General features: G+C 34.5%; 1 protein-coding gene across 1 annotated transcript; it reads left to right on the forward strand.

Annotated features, from left to right (window-relative positions):
* Positions 1–1629: 1629 nt before the first annotated feature.
* On the forward strand, positions 1630–20630 carry leo1 (LEO1 homolog, Paf1/RNA polymerase II complex component). Its single transcript, XM_073850553.1, has 11 exons — positions 1630–1697; positions 3914–4570; positions 6707–6805; positions 6882–6976; positions 8501–8649; positions 8730–8909; positions 9030–9164; positions 12064–12199; positions 15300–15489; positions 18899–18996; positions 20301–20630. Exons 1-11 carry the CDS (start codon positions 1640–1642, stop codon positions 20466–20468), a joined length of 1965 nt encoding a protein of 654 aa, XP_073706654.1. The 5' UTR covers positions 1630–1639; the 3' UTR covers positions 20469–20630.
* The last annotated feature ends 1115 nt before the right edge of the window (positions 20631–21745 follow it).

A 21745-nucleotide genomic window follows, 5' to 3' on the forward strand; every position in this document is an offset into this window, starting at 1 on the left:
TACTCAACGTTTACTATTGTTATACTTAAAGTATACCTTTATATACTAGAAAGTGGGCCAATTTAGTCCCAATGAGTATTGAAATAGCACACTGATATTTGTATACTTACTACACAAAGTATACTTAAAAAATATACTTGAAGTATACTTCTTTTTGGTATAAGAGTATTGTTTTTAAATGAGAATTTCTCAGGTGCTGTCATGCTCAAATCATTCCAAATCCTTTCTTTCCTTAAGATCAGCAAGCGATAATAATAAGATAGGCTACTTGTGGAGACCTGTAGGTAAACTGGTCAGATCAGTGCACAGATTGCTGAATGACGTGTCGCCCACATCTCATCCAGCTCAAATAAAACACCCGGAGGGACGGATGATATTTCAAAGCATTTTTAAGGAGAAATTGTGCTTCACAATATAATAGACTCAAGGTATTACATCATTTAGAATGTCAGATGATTAGAGAAATACCTATTTTTGTCACAAAAAGCTAAATAATAATCACAATGAACACAAGCAATACAATTTTTCATAAAAATCCATCCTGTTAATTTGTCTATTTCTAAATATTCCGATCTTAATGAGTCTTGCTCGCTTTGTGGTTTTGTTGAGGAAACAGCTGCCCATTTGTTTTTTTATTGATTGTGGTGTAACCAACAAATTATGGGTTGACTTATGCTCCTATGTTTCTAGCCTTACAAATGTGACCCATGTCTTTGACCTAAAAGCTGCTATTTTTCATTATGAAAATCCCAAAATATTTTTTGTTGAATATTTTGGTAATTTTCTTATATTGAATGCATTTTTTTTTTCATTACAACAACTTTTCTAAAAGGATTTAGTTTATTTTATACTTTTGTTTTCTGTATGGATAACACCATAATTTGATGTACGCAAATCCAGAATATTATTTTTCTGTCTAATTTCCCTGTTCTTGTATGTTTCTTTTTTACAAGTTTTGCAATAAAATTAATAAATAAATACAACATTTTTCATTCAAAAGCAAAAATAGCTTACATCTCATTGCTTTTTCCCTTTTTCTTGCTGAACTTGATTCTTTTGTTTCATCTCTTAGATTTACAAATAACAAAAGAGTCCCAAACTTTTGTTGCATTATGACAACTTTTCTAAAAGGAAGTTATACTTTTCTTTTCTGTATGGATAACACCATAATTTGATGTATGCGAATCCAGAATATTGTTTTTCTGTCTAATTTCCCTGTTCTTGTATGTTTTTTACAAGTTTTGCAATAAAATTAAAAAATAAATAAATAAATGAGTCATGAAAATCTAGATATGAGATGTACTATGTGCCATGTACTATGTTTATTATTTATTTGAACGTTGTTATTTTTTTTAATTTTTGAGCCATTTTATAATTTTGTTAAAATCAAAGGGAACAAAATACAAATTAAAATTCATGGAAAACATGTCTTTGGAGGGAATTTATATTTATTTTCATATTAAACCACGTCACTTATTTTGCTTTCGATTCACTGGAAGAGCTTTTGTCTGTATAAAATAGCTCCAGCTTTTATTTTATTTTATATAAAAAACAGGGCTTTTATTTTATAAAGTGTTTCTGCCGCTTTAAGTTTATAAACTTTCACCCGGATGTTGATCATTATTTACAGCCGGTGAGAATGGCGGACATGGACGAGCTGTTCGGTAGTGATGGCGATAGCGATAATGAGCAACGAGGTACTTTAGATTTGCCTTCTTGCATTAATAAATGAAAATGTGTTTTATTAATTTGTTCAGAATCTATGTTTCTATCAGATGACTCTCATTTAGCGATATGTGACGCTGTAAGACGATCGGTCTTACGTTACATTTTTCATCACATTTTATCAATATGATCAAATTAGACTTGTTATATCACCGCAAAATAAACATGGTAGTTAGTTATCGACCACAAAACATTATTATTACTGCTATTGTTATTATTCTGCAGTAACAGTCACGTTACATGTTGTAATTATGCTATTTTGCTTTTGCGGAAAATAAAGTACATGTATTTTAATATATATATATATATATATATATATATATCTTAATCGCAATCACAATTACTATTACTTGACAATTTTATTGTGTTTTTGTATTCAAATATTTATATAGTAGTGTTTCTATATACTTCCATTCATAATAATTATAATACTTTTTAGATGCAAATTCTATAAGGGTGAACAGACATATTATTTATTTCCAGAAATTTGAATTGAACTGAGCTGATATTTTAACAAATCTGCTTCACTGCTTGTAATTGTTATTTTAAAAACATATCCAAATTAGTCATATTGTCCAATCAAATGCAGAAAAAAAGAAGTGATATGATTTGATGTTTGTAAGAAAAAATGAGTAGCCGTGAAAAAGGTTTATTGAACCTTTATACAAAATATTCTTAAAGGAGAAGAACCAAAATGTACAGATAATTTACTCACCCCCTTGTCATCCAAGATGTTTGTGGTTATCTTTCTTCAGTCGATAAGAAATTTTGTTTCTTGAGGAAAACATTGCAGGAATTATCTCTAAACAATGGATGTCAATGGTGCCCTGAGTTTGAACTTCCAAAATGCAGATTAAATGCAGCTTCAAAGGACTCTAAACAATCCCAGCCGAGGAAGAAGGGTCTTATCTATTAAAATGAATTTATATACTTTTTAACCTCAAACACTCATCTTGTCTAACTGTGAGTTTTTTTTATTTTTGGTCATTACAGTTAGGGTATGTCGAAAAACTCCCATCTCATTTTCTCTTCCGACTTTAAAATCGTTCTAAATCACTGCAAAAGTACCAACCCAGAGTTTATAAAGTGAGCATGCAAAGTAGATCAAATGCCCTTTACAAAAAGAAAAAAAAGGGGAAAAGAGCGATGTAGGACGATTTTGAAGTTGAAGAAGAAAATGAGACAGGAGTTTTTCGACATACCCTAACTGTATCGACCGTATTGAACTGGAAAAAACACACAGACTTAGACTTAGATGAGCGTTTGAGGTTAAAAAGTATATAAATTTGTCAATTTGTTTTAAAAATGACATGGTTTCGCTAGATTAAGACCCTTCTTCCTCAGCTGGGATTGTTTAGAGTCCTTTGAAGCTTCTTTTAAACTGCATTTTGGAAGTTCAAACTCAGGGCACCATAGAAGTCCACTATATGGAGAGAAATCCTCAAATGTTTTCCTCAAGAAACATAATTGCTTATCGACTGAAGAAAGAAAGACATTCATCTTGGATGACAAGAGGGTGAGTACATTATCTGTACATTTTTGTTCTGGAAGTTGACTTCTCCTTTAAAGGAACACTCCACTTTATTTTGGAAATAGGCTCATTCTCCAACTCCCCCCGAGTTAATAAGTTGAGTTTTACCGTTTTGAAATCCATTCAGCCGTTCTCCTGTTCTGGCGATATCACTTTTAGCATAGCTTAGCATAGATCATTGAATCCTATTAGACCAATAGCATCACGTTCAAAAATGACCAACGAGTTTCCATATTTGTCCTATTTAAAACTTGACTCTTCTGTAGTTATATCGTGTACTAAGACCGGCGGAAATGTAAAGCTGTGATTTTCTAGGCCGATAAGATTAGGAACTACACTCCTGGTGTAATAGTCAAGGAAGTTTGCTGCCGTAATATGGACGCAGCAGGCGCAGTAATATCACGCAGCACAACAGAAAAAACGGCAGAACAGAAAAACGGCTGAATGGATTTCAAAACGGTAAAACTCAACTTATTAACTCTGGGGGAGTTGGAGAATGAGCCTATTTCCAAAAAAAGTGGAGTGTTCCTTTAAGAATCTTAAAGTAGGCATATGGTATGGTTTCTATAATAACTAACTCAAGTAAGTTTTTTTTTTTTATAAAAGCTTATGCTAAATAAGTTTAAATTAACGAATGTGTTGATGTGCTCCATCCAGATTCTGGCTCTGGTTCCGGCTCTGATTCTGAGCATGAAAGACCAAGATCTGTCAGCAATGCTTCTGGCAGCGAGAGCGATAGAGATCATGATGAAGATGAGGATGAAGACGGGGGAAAGCCGAGCAACAAAGAGCTGTTTGGAGATGACAGCGAGGATGAGCCTGGAAGCCAGCGCAGCGGCAGCCAATCAGAGCGATCCGGCAACCAATCAGACGTGACCATGCACTCGGACAACGAACACAGCGGGTCAGAAGGCCATCACGAGGAGGACGAGGATGAAGATGAGAGGGGTCACAGATCAGATGTGGGGAGTCCAGCCTCAGGAAGCCACAGGTCTGATAGAGGAAGTCATAGGTCTGATAGAGGAAGTCACAGGTCTGATAGAGGAAGTCACAGGTCTGATAGAGGAAGTCACAGGTCTGATAGAGGAAGTGGAAGTCCAGGGTCCGAGGCGGGCACCCCACGTTCAGAAGCAGGAAGTGGTCATTCGGATCCCGGCACGCCTCATTCGGACGGAGAGGGGTCAGGGAAAGAGGTCCATTCTGGAGACGAGAAGTGGGGTGGAAAGAGTGACCAGTCAGAGGATGAGGACAAACGGCAGAACTCCGATGAAGAGAGAGACCATTCTGATGATGAAGGCGAGAGACAAAAATCAGGTGAGGTGTATTGGGATGCTCTAATCTGCGGGTATTGAAGGATTAGTTCACTTCCAGAACAAAAATGTACAGGTAATGTACTCACCCTCTTGTCATCCAAGATGTTCATGTCTTTCTTCTTCAGTCCTAAAGAAATAGTTTTTTTGAGGAAAACATTTCAGGATTTCTCTCCATATAGTGGACCTCAGTGGTGCTCATTTTGAACTTCCAAAATGCAGTTTAAATGCAGCTTCAAAGGACTCTAAACGATCCCAGCCGAGGAAGAAGAGTCTTATCTAGCGAAACAATCAGTTATTTATTTATTTATTTTATATATATATACTTTTTAACCCTGAAACACTTGTCTTGCTCTGCCTGAACTGTTTTTTCCTGTTCGAGACAGTTAGGGTATGTCAAAATCTCACATCTAGTTTTCTCCCTCAACTTCAAAAATCATTTCAAAATCATCCTCCATCGCTGCAGAAGTAGCGACCCAATGTTCACAACCTGAACATGTACAGAAGATCAGACACCCTTAACGAAAAAGGTCAAACAGCGATGGAGGGTGATTTTAAAGTTCAGGGAGAAAATGAGACGGGAGTTTTTTGACATACCCTAACTGTATTGAACCGGAGAAACAGTGTTCAGGAAGAGCAAGACAAGACTAATAATAAGTTATTTAGGAATTGTAAAAAAATAAATAAATGTTGTTTTCCACCGAAATTAAAATTCTTGGCCAAAGCCAAACTAAATTACACACTGGGCCGAACACGGTTTTTCTTGTTTTTCTTGCATTTTACAGTTTTGTCTAGCTTTTCAAAGAAAAAAATCTATTACAAAACAACAATTTAAAAATATTTACATAACACTGAACATTTTTTACATTCTAATATACATTATAGCCTACCAAAAAAAACACAATTTAACTTAAAATTAAGTTAGTAAAATAATATTCTTTGTCCATTTTTAAGAGCCCCTTCTTGAATCAGGAATGTGTTTTTAATGCACAAATAAATGCAGCCTTGCTGAGCAAAGGAGAATGTTAGAATAAATGTATGAATAGAGCTGTTGGAATGATTGTTAACATTATTTATGTCTTGTTATTTTATTTTCCAGAACAACAGTAAAATTACAATACTAACATTTCTGAATGTTGGCTTTTATTTAGTGGTAAACCCTCAAGAAGAGCTCAGTCCTAGTTTTTGCTGGCAGCAGCAGATTTGTGAATGATTGTCATCTTTGGTCTTTGAACCCTGGCTAAGGAGCTGCTGTCAGAATAAACACAATTGGTGTCTGGTGTATTAGACAACAGAACGTTCTGGAGTTGATTGACTAATGGATGATTTCAGTCATCATACAGTAACCTTTCTCTCCTCATGAAGACATGCGATGCGCTTCTAAACAGTCTCTCGCTGTCAGTGCTTGGAATGATTTTTGTGTCTTTTTCTAACAGTTTTAAATGCATCCACACTGACCACGTTTGATTATTAGTGCACACCTCTATTTGATTACATCACGTCATTGTTCGCTATCATTTATTTGGCCTTTTCACTTATTGAAATAATTTTAGTTGCCAAACTTTCGGTGCATCCGTACAAGATAAGACCCTTCTTCCTCGGCTGGAGTCGTTTGAAGCTGCATTTAAACTCCACTATAGGGAGAGAACTCCTCAAGTTTTTTCCTCAAAAAATATATTTTCATTATGACTTCATTACGACAACAACATCTTGGATGACAAGGGGGTGAGTACATGTGTAAGATGTAGTTCTGGAAGTGAACTTCTCCTTTAAAGGGGTTCAGTGTGTCTTTTTCAATCACATGACATTAGGTCTCATTCAGTAACTGCACATACACACAAATTTGTCACTTAATCAATAACTTTCATTCTCAAATTTGTTCTGAAATGATGAAAAATGACATACTTTGGGTGACCTAATAAATGTGTGGAGATTAAATTTTATTCTTTGAAATTTGTGTATGCAAATGTTGTGACATTTTTCACCAAGTTCTCTTGATCTGCATAATCTCCACAGTTATTGGTAAATGAGACCCTTTGTGTGGCAAAAAAATTTAAAAACCTTAATGTTACTATAATATAAAAACAAATCTAAAACCTCTTTATCCTAACAAGTCTGTGTTTGTGGTCATTCATTTCAGAGTCATTGAAGGGCAGTGACAGCGAGGAGGAATTCACTCGCAGGAAAAAGAAAAAAATAGCTTCCGACTCCGACTCCGATTCAGACCCTGAAGGACAAGGTAAGTGACAGACTCTTGCTTTGATGAAACACACGTCACACACACAGCAGCTCTGTTAAACTCTGTTTGTGTTCAGGCAAGAAGCCCGCTGCAAATGATCTGTTTGGGGAAGCAGATGATATTTCATCTGACAGCGATGCAGAGAAACCTCCCACACCTGGACAACCAATGGTCAGACATTTGCACACACAACCTCAGAATTTTCATGTTTTCTCCAGCCTGAGCCAAGCCAGCTTTTTAAAATGGTTTTGAAATATGTTTAAACTTAGATTTTTGTGACTTGTGTTGTAACTTTAAGACTTTATTTTAACACATTATCTTGATTTTCTTGTTTTCGTAAGCGTTAAAAGCCCAAAATCAGAACTGAAAATGAAATGTGATTAATTGAACACTCTTAATATATATCTTTAAATACTAGTTTTAGTCTTTTGTGCTTAATGTTAACTTGTAACAATTGTTTGGAATAATCTTTTGTTTTGTAAGAATGTATTTACAATTAAGCATATATACACTGCCAGTCCATTTTGGGAGCAGTAAGATTTTTCGTGTATTTTAAATATGTATTTCTTTTATTTTAATACACATTTAAAAATCTAATTTATTTCTGTGATCAAAGTTGAATTCTCAGCATCATTACTCCAGTCTTCAGTGTTGCATGATCCTTTAGAAATCATTCTGATATGCTGATTTATTATCAGTGTTTAAAACAGTTGTGCTGCTTAATATTTGTTTGAAACTTCACTTTTCAGGTTTCCTTTAATGAATAAAAAGTTAAAAAGAACAGCATTTATATTAAAATAGAAATATTTTCCATATATATATTCACTACTGTTCAAAAATTTGGGGTCAGGAAATTTTTATTCATTCTTTTTTTTAAAATAAAAATTAATACTTTTATTCAGCAAGGATGTGTTAAATTGATAGAAAGTGATCACAAAGCAAAAAAATTACATTAATTAATAAATAAATGCTGTTCTTTTTAACTTTTTGTTCATTAAAGAATACTGAATAAAAGTATCGCAGGTTACAAACAAATATTTGTCAGCAACATCAATAGTTCTAATAATAAATCAGCATATCAGAATGATTTCTGAAGGATCATGTGACACTGAAGACTGGAGTAACAGCTGATAAAAAATTCAGCTTTGCATCACAGGAATAAATTGTATTTTAAAGTATAATAAAATAAAAACAATTATTTTATTTTGTAATAACATTTTGCAATATTACTGTTATTTTTTCAGTATTTTTGATCAAATAAATGCAGACTTGATGAGCATAAGAAACATCTTTTGAAAAACATTACAAGTCTTCATCATTCTGTGTTTTGGATGTTTGGACCAGATTGATTTACAGTGAATGCTGCTCCGCAAAATCTCTTCATTAGTCTGGATCACTTAAAATTTGCTATTGAAAATGCAAATAGCTCTATGATAATGTTTGAAAGCAAAGAAATGATGACAGCATATAATAATAATAGCATTATAACTACAGTAATATGTTTCTTAGTGTTTTTTTTTATATGAAATTGAAATTAAAATTTATAAAATAATTTTTAAAATTAATTGTATCATCTTTTTCACCCCTGATGAGGTTGCATCCCTGATTCTGTCTCCCTAAATAGTCCAAATTTAAATGTATTAGAATTCACTTTCATTATCTGTAATACCTGACTGATCTAAACTGAATGAACAGGATGCTGAGGACGGTCTGGAGGGAGATCAGCCCGAAGAAGAGCCGGTTCCGGAGACGAGGATCGAAGTGGAGATTCCTAAAGTCAGCACAGATCTGGGCAGTGAGCTCTACTTCGTCAAATTGCCCAACTTTCTCAGTGTGGAGCCCAGGTGTGTGAATGTCTCCTGGAAAACTGAACTGAGTGCTTCTGAGCCGAAGTTCTCCATCCAAACCGTCTGTCTCTCCACAGGCCCTTTGACCCTCAGTACTACGAGGATGAGTTTGAGGATGAGGAGATGTTAGACGAGGAAGGACGAACCCGTCTGAAGCTGAAGGTGGAGAACACCATCAGGTGGCGCTCTAGACGCGACGAGGAGGGCAATGAAGTCAAGGACAGCAACGCCAGAATTGTGAAATGGTCCGACGGCAGGTGAGACAGCAGATTTTAGTGTGGAATAATCACTTTGACTATATTGAGTAGGTGCTGATGAATGTTTCAAGGGTCAAATGAAGCACAGATACGAAAATCAGCATTGTTCTTGTTCTGCAGCATGTCTCTGCATCTGGGGAATGAGGTGTTTGACGTGTATAAAGCTCCACTGCAGGGAGACCACAACCATCTGTTCATCCGTCAGGGCACAGGACTGCAGGGTCAGGCTGTGTTCAAGACCAAACTCACCTTCAGGTGCGCCTCTTTCACACACATATACAAACACGTTACAAGTGTGATGCGATCTGGGAAAACCTGTCATTGACGAATGATTTTGGTCATAATTTTCCACAATTAACATTCTGGGGTGCATTTCCCAAAAGCAGCTATGGTCATAATATGTTACCAATAGAGTTCAGTGAAAGTATGACTAATGATGGTTTTAGAAAACACACCTCTGGCTTCTACAGCTTTCACTTATGAGCAAAAACCTACCTTAAATGTAAAAAAAAAAAAAAAGTACATTTTATTGTTACATTTATCACACCCGAACACTATCTGCATTTTTACAAGTACAAATTTTTTTAAAGTAAAATAACTTTTTTCACACCATTTTTACAATTAAAAAAAAAACCCAAAAGGAGGTTTTAGGATATTTTTGTCACATTTGGCTCACTTCTGGCTACATATTTGTTTCCAAACTAAATTGCAGCTGTAACATTGATAGTGTAAACTGTTACAGAGTAATGCGTTACAATATTGAGTTACTCCCTAAAAAAGTAACTAATTACGGCACTTAGTTACTTTTTATGGAAAGTAATGCGTTACATTACTTCTGTGTTACTTTTTAAATCTGGGCAGGGCTTGTTTGTTTTTAATATGGAAAGTTAGATTTTTAGCAAATGTAAAAGCCCTTTCACACCAAAAAGTGAAGTAAATAAGCCTATGACTGAAGGAAAAGTAAATTCACATCTATACAGTCGAACTGTAGGAGCAGGAAGTTCAACACTCTTCAGCAGTGAGAAAAATGAAGCACAAATGTTAGTTAATCTAAAATAAGTTTTGCTCATTAGTATGGATGAATTGGATCAACAAAGGTCAGCAGCAAAGACATCGGTTAATAAAATGGGATTGAATGCATGAAGGAAACAAAGTAACCGATATTTTCTTGTAAATGAAAAAGTAACAGTACTTGAAAAAGTTAACATAACTCGTGTTACTCGTAATAAACAGTGGTTATAGCATTGATAATAGTGGTATAGCATTGGTTAGACACTAGGCAGCGCTGTAGGCCAATTTTGCTAAGCAGTTTGCACAATAATGAAAGGTATTTTCTAAACTCTGTTTTTAGTTAACAGTTGAAATTAAACTGAAATGTAATATGAAATGATTAGTGTACATACAAACAGAAATAAAGGATACATGCAGTGCATTGTCAGAGTAGTCACTCTTCATTAGAAGAGATTTATAATACCTCCATGTGGTGTAAAGAAATTGGCTTTTTATTGGAGTTAATCATGATTCAATTTAAATTGGTTACAACTTTTCGCATGGGTCAAAGACATTAAGACGTCCACGTCAAAAGAAATTTACAAAAGTGATTTTATGTCCGTAGAAAGCACATTAAATGTTAGTAAAGTGTCTACTTTTGAGTTTTCAATACGTTTTTGGAGAATAAAATGTCCCAATTTGGCTGAAATAATGTTAGATTGTCATTCAGTGTGACACAATATTTATGTACAAATTCTAACAACATGCTTATTCTGACTTGACTTATTAAAATGTATAAAAGAATAAGGGCGCATATTCAATTTCATTGTGTTTTAAATGTGTAAAAAACCTTACTGACAAATGAGCAAAACCTAGGATAGTGGCAAATTAAAAAAATCTAGAATTACACCTAATTAGTATTTTGGGTGAAAGTAATTAGTTTTTTATTATGCCATAAATGAAACAGAAAACTTTTTCATATTTCTTTGGAAAAAAACAACACTTTACAGCAGTAGTAAACGTTTTGTTCTAATGCCTAAACCCTTTTTCATCTTTGACCCACTTAATGAAAATATTAATGATACAAAGTGTCTTTAAAATGTTTATTAAAATGATTTAATAGATGATCTCTGATCTAGTGTTACGCAGTAGTTAGTGGCAGGTGTTTGAGATTTTGTCATGATTGGACAATCAGCATCCAGAACCTCAACTAACCTTTTGCTTTAGCAATGGATTATTTGCTAATCAGAAATTGAACAGCCACTAATGCACCAGCAGGGGTCTCTTAGGTTTGTCAAATAACATGGACATGAATGCTCTGACATAACAGTTTTTTTTAAGGGTAGACACTGCAGGCAAAAACATGCACCTTTCATGTCAAATGTGAGATTTGGGGCTTTTTGGTTTTTCATAAAGCGTTTTTCAGACTATTAGAAAGAAAACATCCAAAAGACACTGTTAAGAGTTTCTTTTATAGCACTTTATCTATTTGTGTCAATAGATTTCAATTACAATATAGATTTTTAAAGGCCATGAGTTTTTTCTCCTAGACTGAGCCATAGATCTCCACTTCAGCAGCACTTACACACAACAAACATTACATTTGTATTCCTGTCTATATCCTTTACAAAGGGATTTGTTCATATATAATTTGCTTGATTTTACACAATTTATTCCCCCCAAAATTGTTAAACAAAATTGTTTTTTTATCTGAATTGGAGTGACAAAATGAGATACCCCTCTGTAAAAACATGACTGTAATATGTCAAAACAAATTACACAATAATTATGAAACTGACTTCATCCAGTGTTTAGATTTGTGTACTAGAAATGTATGCAAATTAGCACATATTATTATATAATGGCTCATTTGCATATTTAAACCTAGAATTTGAGAAAACTTGTAATACAAAATTTTTTTGCAATAATCAATCAACTGGGTAAGGCGATAACTATTGTTTTTTTTTTTTTACCCTATTCACCTGCAGTGTCTCACCTTAAATATTTAAAGGGAAAGTGCATATTTCAAGTATTTGCAATATTTGTAAGCTTTTTTGCAATATGACGGATTTTCACAAGTACATCTGTTCAATGCAGCTTCTCAGTATGCATTAGTAATAATTCTAAATAGTGGTTTTATATACGTATATGCGTGTGTTTGCAGGCCTCACTCCACAGACAGCGCCACACACAGGAAGATGACCCTCTCTCTCGCTGACCGCTGCTCAAAGACACAGAAGATCCGTATTCTGCCCATGGCCGGCAGAGACCCGGAATCCCAGAGAAATGAGATGATAAAGGTAAAACACAAGCACTATTTCACTCAGCAAAGAGATTTGAGTTGAGCCTGAGACGGATGGAAGTTCAGCCGGATTCATATCGATGCAAAAGTGCAGAGAGGGAGGTTATGTCATAACTGAAATCCTCCTTAATGAAAGCTCCTTTTCATAAAAACCTGGAGTTAAAAGAGGTCACAACCAATGGTTTTTGAAACTTAAAGAACAACATTACACCTAGCCACTCAGCATTTCTCATTTATTTTCACAAATACCTTATCATCAAAATCTGATAAGCTATTGCATAAGACACCGGACACACAACAGATTTAACAGACCATCGGCTCACAGCACGTTTCCTTACACACACAAACACAGCAGATCTTAGCAGCAGCGGGTTATGCACGTATGATTTGAGCTGTGTTATCTAAACAGATTGTCTGACAACTGAAGTACTTTAAATGTTTTTATCTATTTATCTCCCTCTAACTAAAAGTCTAATGTCCAAAGAGACCGATTTCATATCAGATGGACAAAAGACCTAGACGGCATTAGAGAGCCTTGATGGAGTTATAGTCCTGTTGTAAACGAAGAGCTATAAAATTATTTCATTTTATTGAAAGTGGTTTTCACAGATAATAATCAAATGTAAATAGTGTTTATGCCATCTGGACCTTTTTATGATCCGACTGGGCCTGAATTTACTCAGTATTATTTATTTTAATTTAAATTTAATTTACTCAGGAGTCAGAAACATAATTAATTTATTCAGTAAAATTGCATTTATTAACCCTTGTGCATTAAAAAAAAGTTACACAAAAATGTCCAAAAACTGTCATAAAATTTGATTTTTTTAATATTTTTTTTTTCCACTTTCCACTGATGTCGATTTTTTTTAACCAGCATCTGTTCTATCCATAGATACCAAACATTCATTCATTTTCATAATTGTAACCCTTTAAATGCTGGTTTGTTTGCAGAATGCCACAGGTGTTTTTTTATGAAAAAAAAAAGAAAAATAGTAGTTAATTTCCATATACTAAATGCTAAGCAGAATTTTTTTCTTTGCTTATTAGATTCTTGGGAGTGTCAGTGAAGAACAACAACATTAATTTTGAGGCATTTATATTTGTTATGTAGTGTTAGATTTTTTAAAAATGTATATGCCAAATTTTAAAAAATGGCACAATCTAGTAAATAATGGTAAAATGTGAAGCCTTGTCGATAGAATGAATGCCTATTAGCAAATATTGCATCATTTTATAGTCAAATGGCCCTGGGTTAAAAAATTGCAGTTTTCAATGTGGACATTTTTGTCCTTAAGGTCCTGAGTGTGAGTATTTTTTTTGTACAGAGGTTAAAATGTATTTTTTTGAAGGAAATGAGAGTGAAATATTAAAGTTTCAATAAAAATAAACACCTGAGCCGAAATGTATGCAGTTGGCATTAACACAAAACAAAACTGAAATGGACAAAATATCCTAAAGGTCACACAAGGGTCAAACATTTGTCAAAGATTCCTGAAAAATTAAATGCATAATCACATAGGGCTGCATTATTATGACAAAAATTGCTTTATAAAAATACTTGATTATTACCTTATAATTGTAATTGCGATTCTTATTAATTACGATTATCACAATTTACATTGATTGATGTTTTAAATATACAATTATACAGTTGTTTGAAGCAATCGCATGCCATAATGTTATATAAAAATAAAAAAACAAGCTGAACACACTCCTGAAATACTTTTTTAGCTTTTCTTGTTGCCATAAATGTCAACGATACATTGGTTTCTTTAACCCTTGTGCGTTCAAAAAAAAACTATCATATAGTGATTTATTAATATTTTTTCCCACTTTCACTGATGCAGGTTTATTTACATAATGCCACAGGTGTTTTTTTTTATGAAAAGATGAAAAATAGTTTGCATATTTTTTTTCTTTGCTTATTAGAATCTTGCGTGTGTCAGTGTAGAACAACAACATTCATTTTGAGGCATTTATATTTTTTCTAATAATATATAATTTTATATTATTTATCAAAAAAATGGCACAATCAAGTAAAAAATGGTAAAAATGTCAAATTTGAAATGGCCCTGGGTTAAAAAATTGCAGTTTTAATGGGTTTCAATGTGAACATTTTTGTCTTTAAGGTCCTGAGTGTGAGTATTTTTTGTACAGAGGGTAAAATTTTTTTTTTTTTTTTTTGAAGGAAATGAGGGTGAAATATTAAAATGTCAATAAAAATAAACACCTGAGCCAAAAATGATGCAGTTGGCATTAACACATGCACACTTATAACACAAAACAAAACTGAAATGGCCAAAATGTCCATGAGGTCACACAAGGGTTAAATAAAAAGTAATTATGTACAATATGCACAGGGATATGCTGGTGAAATTTTCATGTTGCTATTCGTTGATAATGCTTTTATCACGGTACACGGTATTATCATGATATTGAAATTTATTTGCAAAAGGGTGGTGTCATAATACAGTATAACAGGTTTAATAACTAATTTCAAACCTTTAAATGCAATAAAGCAATACATAATTTATAAAGTTAAAAAATGCACAGATTAAAGTGCAAAAAAATGATAAAGACCAATAGGTATCACATTACAGTAAGATCTCTTAGTTAATGCATTAATACTCACAATCAGCAATAACTATATTTGCTACAGAAGTTATTAATCTGTGTTAAAAAAACAACAACTCTTAATTCATTAAATAACACAGTTGCAACTTTTGAGTTTAACAATTTGTTATATATCTGCAAATTCAGTCCTATTTATGTCTGATTGTAGAGGTGAATTGTAAAGTTAAGCATTTGACAGACTCTAGCTATCTCTGTTAAATGCTTGCAATACATACACACAAAAAAAATCCTTTCCTCATTATCATGATGGAGAGGTCATGGTAAAGCACTGGAGAAAAGTGTGGGAACCCTGGATTAAAATGTAATATACAAAATTATTCTTTAAATCCACTAAGGTCCTTTTCCATTACTCAGATAAAATGCATCTATATTTATCTCCACGATGACTGATAAACTAGGATGTGGATGTGTTCATTCAGTGTAACCCTGTGAGTTTTTCCTCTCTGTGTCTCTGTGTGCAGAAAGAAGAGGAGAGGTTACGTGCGTCTATCCGTCGTGAATCCCAGCAGAGGCGCATGAGAGAGAAACAGCATCAGCGAGGTCTGAACGCCGGATACCTGGAGCCAGACCGCTATGATGAGGACGAGGAGGGTGAAGAATCCATCAGCCTGGCGGCCATCAAGAGCAAATATAAGGGTGGAGGTTTGAGGGGTAGGTGACGTGATAAACACAGATATAAATGTGTCCGGTTGTTTTCAGATTGTATAGTAGATCCATGCAAAGACTTTATAAATTCCATTTATACATGCAGTAATGCCTACTCCATCTGCTTTCTGAAATATGTACGTAGGCATGCCATCTGAGATTTTTTTTTTTTTTTGTCCATCCAAAACCTAAGAATTTATTTGAATGAATTTCATTTGAAAATTTAGAGCCTTCCATTTCAGCCCAGGCCTGACTTATTTTTATATTTTAGACATGCATTAATTATGTTGATGGAAAAAAAAAATTGCCATGCTGGTGGAAACAACACGAGGTTATCAGACGTTGTTTAGAGACCTTTCAGCGCAGTTCCGCGTTCAAGTGCATGCAAGGTTAAAGGAAGTTCACTTCCAGAACAAATATCTACAGATAATGTACTCACCCCCTTTGACATCCAATATGTTCATGTCTTTCTTTCTTCAGTCGTAAAGAAATAGTTCTGGAGGACTATACTCTCCATATAGTGGTGAAAAAATTCCAAAATGCAGTTTAAATGCAGCTCTAAAGGATCCCAGCTGAGGAAGATGGGTCTTGTCTAGCGATACAATTGGTTTTTTTCTAAAAAAAATTGACAGTTTATATACTTTTTAATCTAAAATGCTAACTTCAAAATCATCCTCCATCGCTGCAGAAGTACTGACCCAGTGTTTACAAAGTGAACATTCAAAGAAGATCAAACGGCCTTTACAAAAAAAGGCAAAACTGTGATGTAGGACTATTTGGAAGTTGGAGAAGAAAATGAGATGGGAGTTTTTTTCGACCTATCCTAACTGTTATGAATCAGAATACACACAGTTGACGCAGAGCTAGACAAGAGAAGCATTTGAGGTTAAAAAGTAAATAAAAGGTCAGTTTGTTTCGAAAATAACCAATCGTTTCGCTAGATAAGACCCTTCTTCCTCGGCTGGGATCGTTTAGAGTCCTTTGAAGCTGCATTTTGGAAGTTCAAACTCACGGGCACCATAGAAGTCCACTATATGGAGAGAAATCCTCAAATGTTTTCCTCAAAACACATAATTTCTTTACGACTGAAAGACTTGAATGACAAGGGGGTGAGTTAATTATCTGTAAATTTTGTTCTGAAAGAGAGCCTCTCCTTTAAAGCTTGACGTAAAGCACCGGCAAAAGTAATTACCATGAATTTGAATTATAGATATATTCGATATTTGAATTATTTATTAATAAACTAGTGTTTTCTGAGTTAGTATTGCAGAGATGATTTGCCACTCACCATTTCCTCATTGGATGCGGCTTTAGAGAGACATGCATCTTTAGGGAATTGTTTAATAAATTTTGTTTTCGATTTTAATTATACTTTTTAAAGTAGTCATTCCAAGCTTTATTTATATATTTTTATCAAGTCAGTGGGGCTGGTATTTGCTGAGTTTCGATTTATCAGAACTGCTCCTGTTTTTTCTTTATTTTATAAAAGCACAACGTTTTTATGATACTGTGAGTGCACACAAATAAAAGGAGACCCTTTACAATTCCAAACAATGTGTTACTCTTACTTTTATGAGCAAATATGATGCCATATTTTGAATGGTTTCCAGTGCATGTGATTGCTGTTGTCTTCATGTCCTGTAAAGCACGCTTCAGCTTTCACTCTCCACACAAATGAGTCAATATACGTCTAACAGCGCACATTTATATAGGTTAAGCATTTAATCTAACATTGTGATATGCTTGACCTTGTTTCATTGCTATGTATTTAATTTTAGGCAAGTCGTGATGATTTGAGGAGGCTAATGATCAACACTGTCTGCTGCTGGCCGCTTGGTCGTTACTTTACAAAATCCAAAACTTAAATTTAACAAATAAAAAATTCTCTACATGGTTTTCTGAATTAACTTGATAAAATAACGAAACGAAATAGAATCACTTTGCCATTTTATACAAAACTAAACTGCTATATTGCCAAAAGTATTGGAACACCCCCTTCTAATGAACAGGTTTGATTACTTTAGTGATTTTCATAAGTGCAAATCTTAATGTTTACGCATATAATGATATTCTAGGGGATTGTGTTCTTCTAATTTTATAGCAACAGTTTGGACAGAACCCTTTTCTATTCTAACATGACAATGCCTCTGTGTATAAGGCAAGGTTCAAAAAGAAATGATTGATTCAGTCAGTGTGGAAGAACTTGACAAAGTCCTAATCTCAGCTGAACACCTCTGGAGTGACTTTAAATGCAGACCTTGAGCCAAAAACTCATCACCAAACACCAATGACTTGTACATTTGGATGCAGTCATTTTAGACACTTCCAAAATGGTTGCAACAGAGATGGAAATACAATTTATAAATACACAAATTATGCTTCCATCTTTATTTCCACAGTTTTAGAAGTGGCTTTTTCTGTTCTAAAGAAGGGGGTGTCCCAATACTTTCCTCAATATAGTGTATGCACAAGTCATTGGTGTTTGGTGATGAGTTTTTGGCTCAAGGTCTGCATTTAAAGCTGGGATTGAGACTTTTCCACACTGACTGAATCCATTATTTCTCTATGAACTTGCCTTTTACACAGATGCATTGTCATGTTAGAATAGAAAAGGGTCCTGTCCAAACTGTTGCTATAAAATTAAAAGCACACAATTCCTTAGAATATCATTATATGCTTAAACATTAAGATTTGTACTCATGGAAGTTACTAAAGTAGCCAAACCTGTTCATTTGAAGGGGGTGTCCCAATACTTTTGGCAATATAGTGTATTTTAGTAGCTGAAACGGTGGTATAAGCTGTTTTGGGAAAAGGGCCAAGAATTCTGATGAGATTTTAGGTCTGTGCAGGGCTCTACCGAAAATAAATTAAAATTATTCGCATATGCTCGTATCCATGCAGAAACACAACATGAAGTACACCTTTTACACAAACTGAACATTAAACTCTATAGCACCAATAGCTGTGTTGTGAAAACGACGTCTCTACAGGAAGTAGGTCAGTTGAAATGGCCTCTGAACTGCGGTGGGGTGCTGTGTCTGTCTTCTGTATTGTATTCCCTTGTTCCTCGTGGGTCAGAGTTTCTGCACAACAGATTCTTTGAGTGAGTTTGAGACCTGCTGCGATCAGCTAGAACATTGTGCACCACAACAACAGCTTGTGTTCCCAAAACAGCACGTCTCACGCTCACGCTTTCTCGCTGACAGTAACCGTTACAGCCGTTAGCCGATTACCTGCCGGCTCCTTAATGCTGCGTTATGCCGGAGTCCGACTGAGATTTAGATTAGTTTGTTCGGGTTGATTTGTTTGTGCCAATAAGAGGTATTTACGGAAAGAACATCTCTCTGGAATGCTTGGAAATCAGTATTGAATTCTGAGCCGTGCCTAATTGTTTTTGTTTGTTTGTGGGTCACAGAGGAGCGAGCCAGGATCTATTCTTCAGACAGCGACGAAGGTTCTGATGAAGACAAGGCCCAGCGGCTGATGAAGGCCAAGAGACTGGACAGCGATGAGGTGAATCTTTCAGTCCAAATAGATCAGAAATGGAGCGGTTATAACATCACAACCATAAGGAGGAGTTTTTAGCAGCTTTGGTTATAGATGTTATATATCTTCAGTAAACAGATCTAAGCCTTGAATTAAACTACATGGCTTTAAATTATGTCACTGACTCACTCATGTTATTTAAAACCCATGAGACATCTGTTCATCTACAAAACACATCAATTTTGCCACAGAATTTTCAAAGCATGCTTGTTTGATGCACAAGAATGAACCTCTTTGGTTTTGGCATTGTTTCTGTTTGATTAATATTCATATGTCAATAGAAGCCTAAACTAAAAGTTATCATGTCCCTTTTAAATGACCTTTTAACAAGTCTTTATGAATTTTAATGGGAGACACTGGAGGCAAAAGCACTTTTGTTTTTTTCATGCACATGTCCAGTTTGAGATTTTGGCCTTTTTGGTGTTTCATAAAGTGTTTTTTCAGACTAGTGGGAAAAAAACATCCAAAATACACTGTTAAGTGTTTCTTTTATGGCACTTTATCTATTTGTGTCAATAGATTAATTACAATACATATTTTTAAAGGCTATTTTCTCAAAATGAGTTTTTTCTCCTACACTGAGCCATAAATCTCCACTTCAGTAACACTTACACACACCTTTACATTTGTATTCCTGTCTATATCCTGAAGGTTTTTACAGAGGGATTTGTTCATATATAATTTGCTTGTTTTTATACAACATTTTATCCCCCCCCCCCCAAATTGTAAAAAATTTCTGCCTATTCTAAGTTTTTTCTGAATTATGGAGTGACATGAGACCCAAAATCTGTAAAAACATTTGACTCTTATATGTCAAAAAAAAAAATGAAACAATTTTCTGACTGACTTCATCCAGGTTTTAGATTTTTGTACTAGAAATGTATGCAAATTAGCGCATATTTCATTAAATAATGGCTCATTTGCATATTTAAACCTAAGATTTTATAAATCTTGTAATACAAAAAATGTTTGCAATTATCAATGTAATTAATCAACTGAGTAAGGAAGGTTGTAACCATTATTTAATTGTTTACCCCATTCACCTGCAGTGTCTTGCCTTAAAGCTTAAGAAAGTTAAAATATCTTTGTGTTCTGAAGATTGATTGACCTTTTTGAGTTGTGCTTTTCAAAGGTTAATAGACCACAGAGGTCATTTACATTTAGAAGTCTTAAATATACAGTCTAGTCTGTATGAATGATTTTGGTATAAGACACCTTTACAACATAAATTACATTTTAATCTGGAAATTAATTGTTGTGCTTTCTTTCAGGAGGGAGAGAACTCCGGAAAGCGGAAGGCAGAGGAAGATGACGAATCTGCTTCCAAGAAACACAAAAAATACGTCATCAGTGATGAAGAGGAGGAGGAGCAGGAGCAGGAGCAGGATCAGGATCAGGATCAGGATCATGATCATGAGGAAGAGGAGGAAGACGAGTGATTTTTGTTCGTTTTTGTATTTTTTATCATTTTGTGATTGGTTAATCAGAGTAAACTAGGTGGTTAATCCAGAAAAACAAATGTGCAGTTATTTGTTTGTATATTTTATAAGGACTCTAGATGCTCATCATCACAACTCATCAATAAAGAGCAATAACCTTGATGTGGTCCGCTTGTGGTTTATTAAATGTGTAGCTGAAAAATTGTACCACTTACTCTTTGACTTCTGAACTGCCAAAACTGTCAAAGCCCTGAAACAGAAATAATGTTGAGGTTATGTTATGTCTTCTATATAAATGTGACACCCAATTTCAAATATGCATAAAAAAGCATATTTCGAGACGCAAGGAAATTAATAGCCAATAGTAAAATGGATTTTATCCCAGAAAGTAGATTTATATAAATATTTTGCAATGCATTTGCAAACACGCTCATTTTGCTTTTGTGCAGTACTTTTTTTATTTGTGTCCTGGTAAAAAGGTCTAATAATAACCTGTAATTTATGAAGGCTGCTGGGTCAGAGAACATCCATCACAGGTGCAGTTTTATTGACATGGAGAGCGTCTGTGTGTGTCGGTGTGAATTTTATTTGCTGCGCCTGCTGTATCTTCCGCTGAGAGAGATTTGAAAGGAGGTTTATGTACGGATCTCGCCCCTTGGCCCTGAATGACGCACACATACTCACTTGTACTTTCTGAAAGGGAGTACAGGCCTTACTCTGTGTTTGTTCTCTTTTATTTCTGTAGCGCTTCTGATCTGTCTGGTCACCTCTACAGCTGCAGAGCTGTGTTTTGCTGTTTTTTTTTTTTTTTTACCTCTGTTTGCTGACATAAGTATCAGTATTATTATTTCTCAAATGTAGCATTACAGAACTCAAGGTATTAAAATTCAGACACAAACACTCAAGCCATGTGCTTACAGAAGGCAAAATCTGTCAAGGATATGCTCAGGGCGTACAGTATGTGACCCTGAACCACAAAACCAGTCATTAAGGGTCTATTTTTTAAAATTGAGATTTACACATCTGAAAGCTGAATATATAAGCTTTCCACTGATGTATGGTTTGTCAGGATGATATTTGCCTGAGATACAACTATTTAAAAAGTCAAAATATTGGGAAGTTCTTTGCAATGCATATTACTGATCAAAAATTTAAGTTTGATATATTTATGGTAGGTAATTAACCAAATATCTTAATGGAACACGATCTTTGCTTAATATCCTAATGATTTTTGGCATAAAAGAAACATTGATAGTTTTGACCCATACGATGTATTT

Source organism: Garra rufa, chromosome 11 (genome assembly GCF_049309525.1).
Source record: "Garra rufa chromosome 11, GarRuf1.0, whole genome shotgun sequence".
Taxonomy (NCBI): Eukaryota; Metazoa; Chordata; class Actinopteri; order Cypriniformes; family Cyprinidae; genus Garra; species Garra rufa.

Bases quoted from the DNA above. Each gene is read 5' to 3' on its own strand.
- leo1 (XM_073850553.1), top strand. From the start codon at position 1,640: ATGGCGGACATGGACGAGCTGTTCGGTAGTGATGGCGATAGCGATAAT. The intron at 9,165-12,063 runs GTGCGCCTCTTT...GTGTGTTTGCAG, and splicing joins AAGACCAAACTCACCTTCAG to GCCTCACTCCACAGACAGCG. The intron at 12,200-15,299 runs GTAAAACACAAG...CTCTGTGTGCAG, and splicing joins AGAGAAATGAGATGATAAAG to AAAGAAGAGGAGAGGTTACG.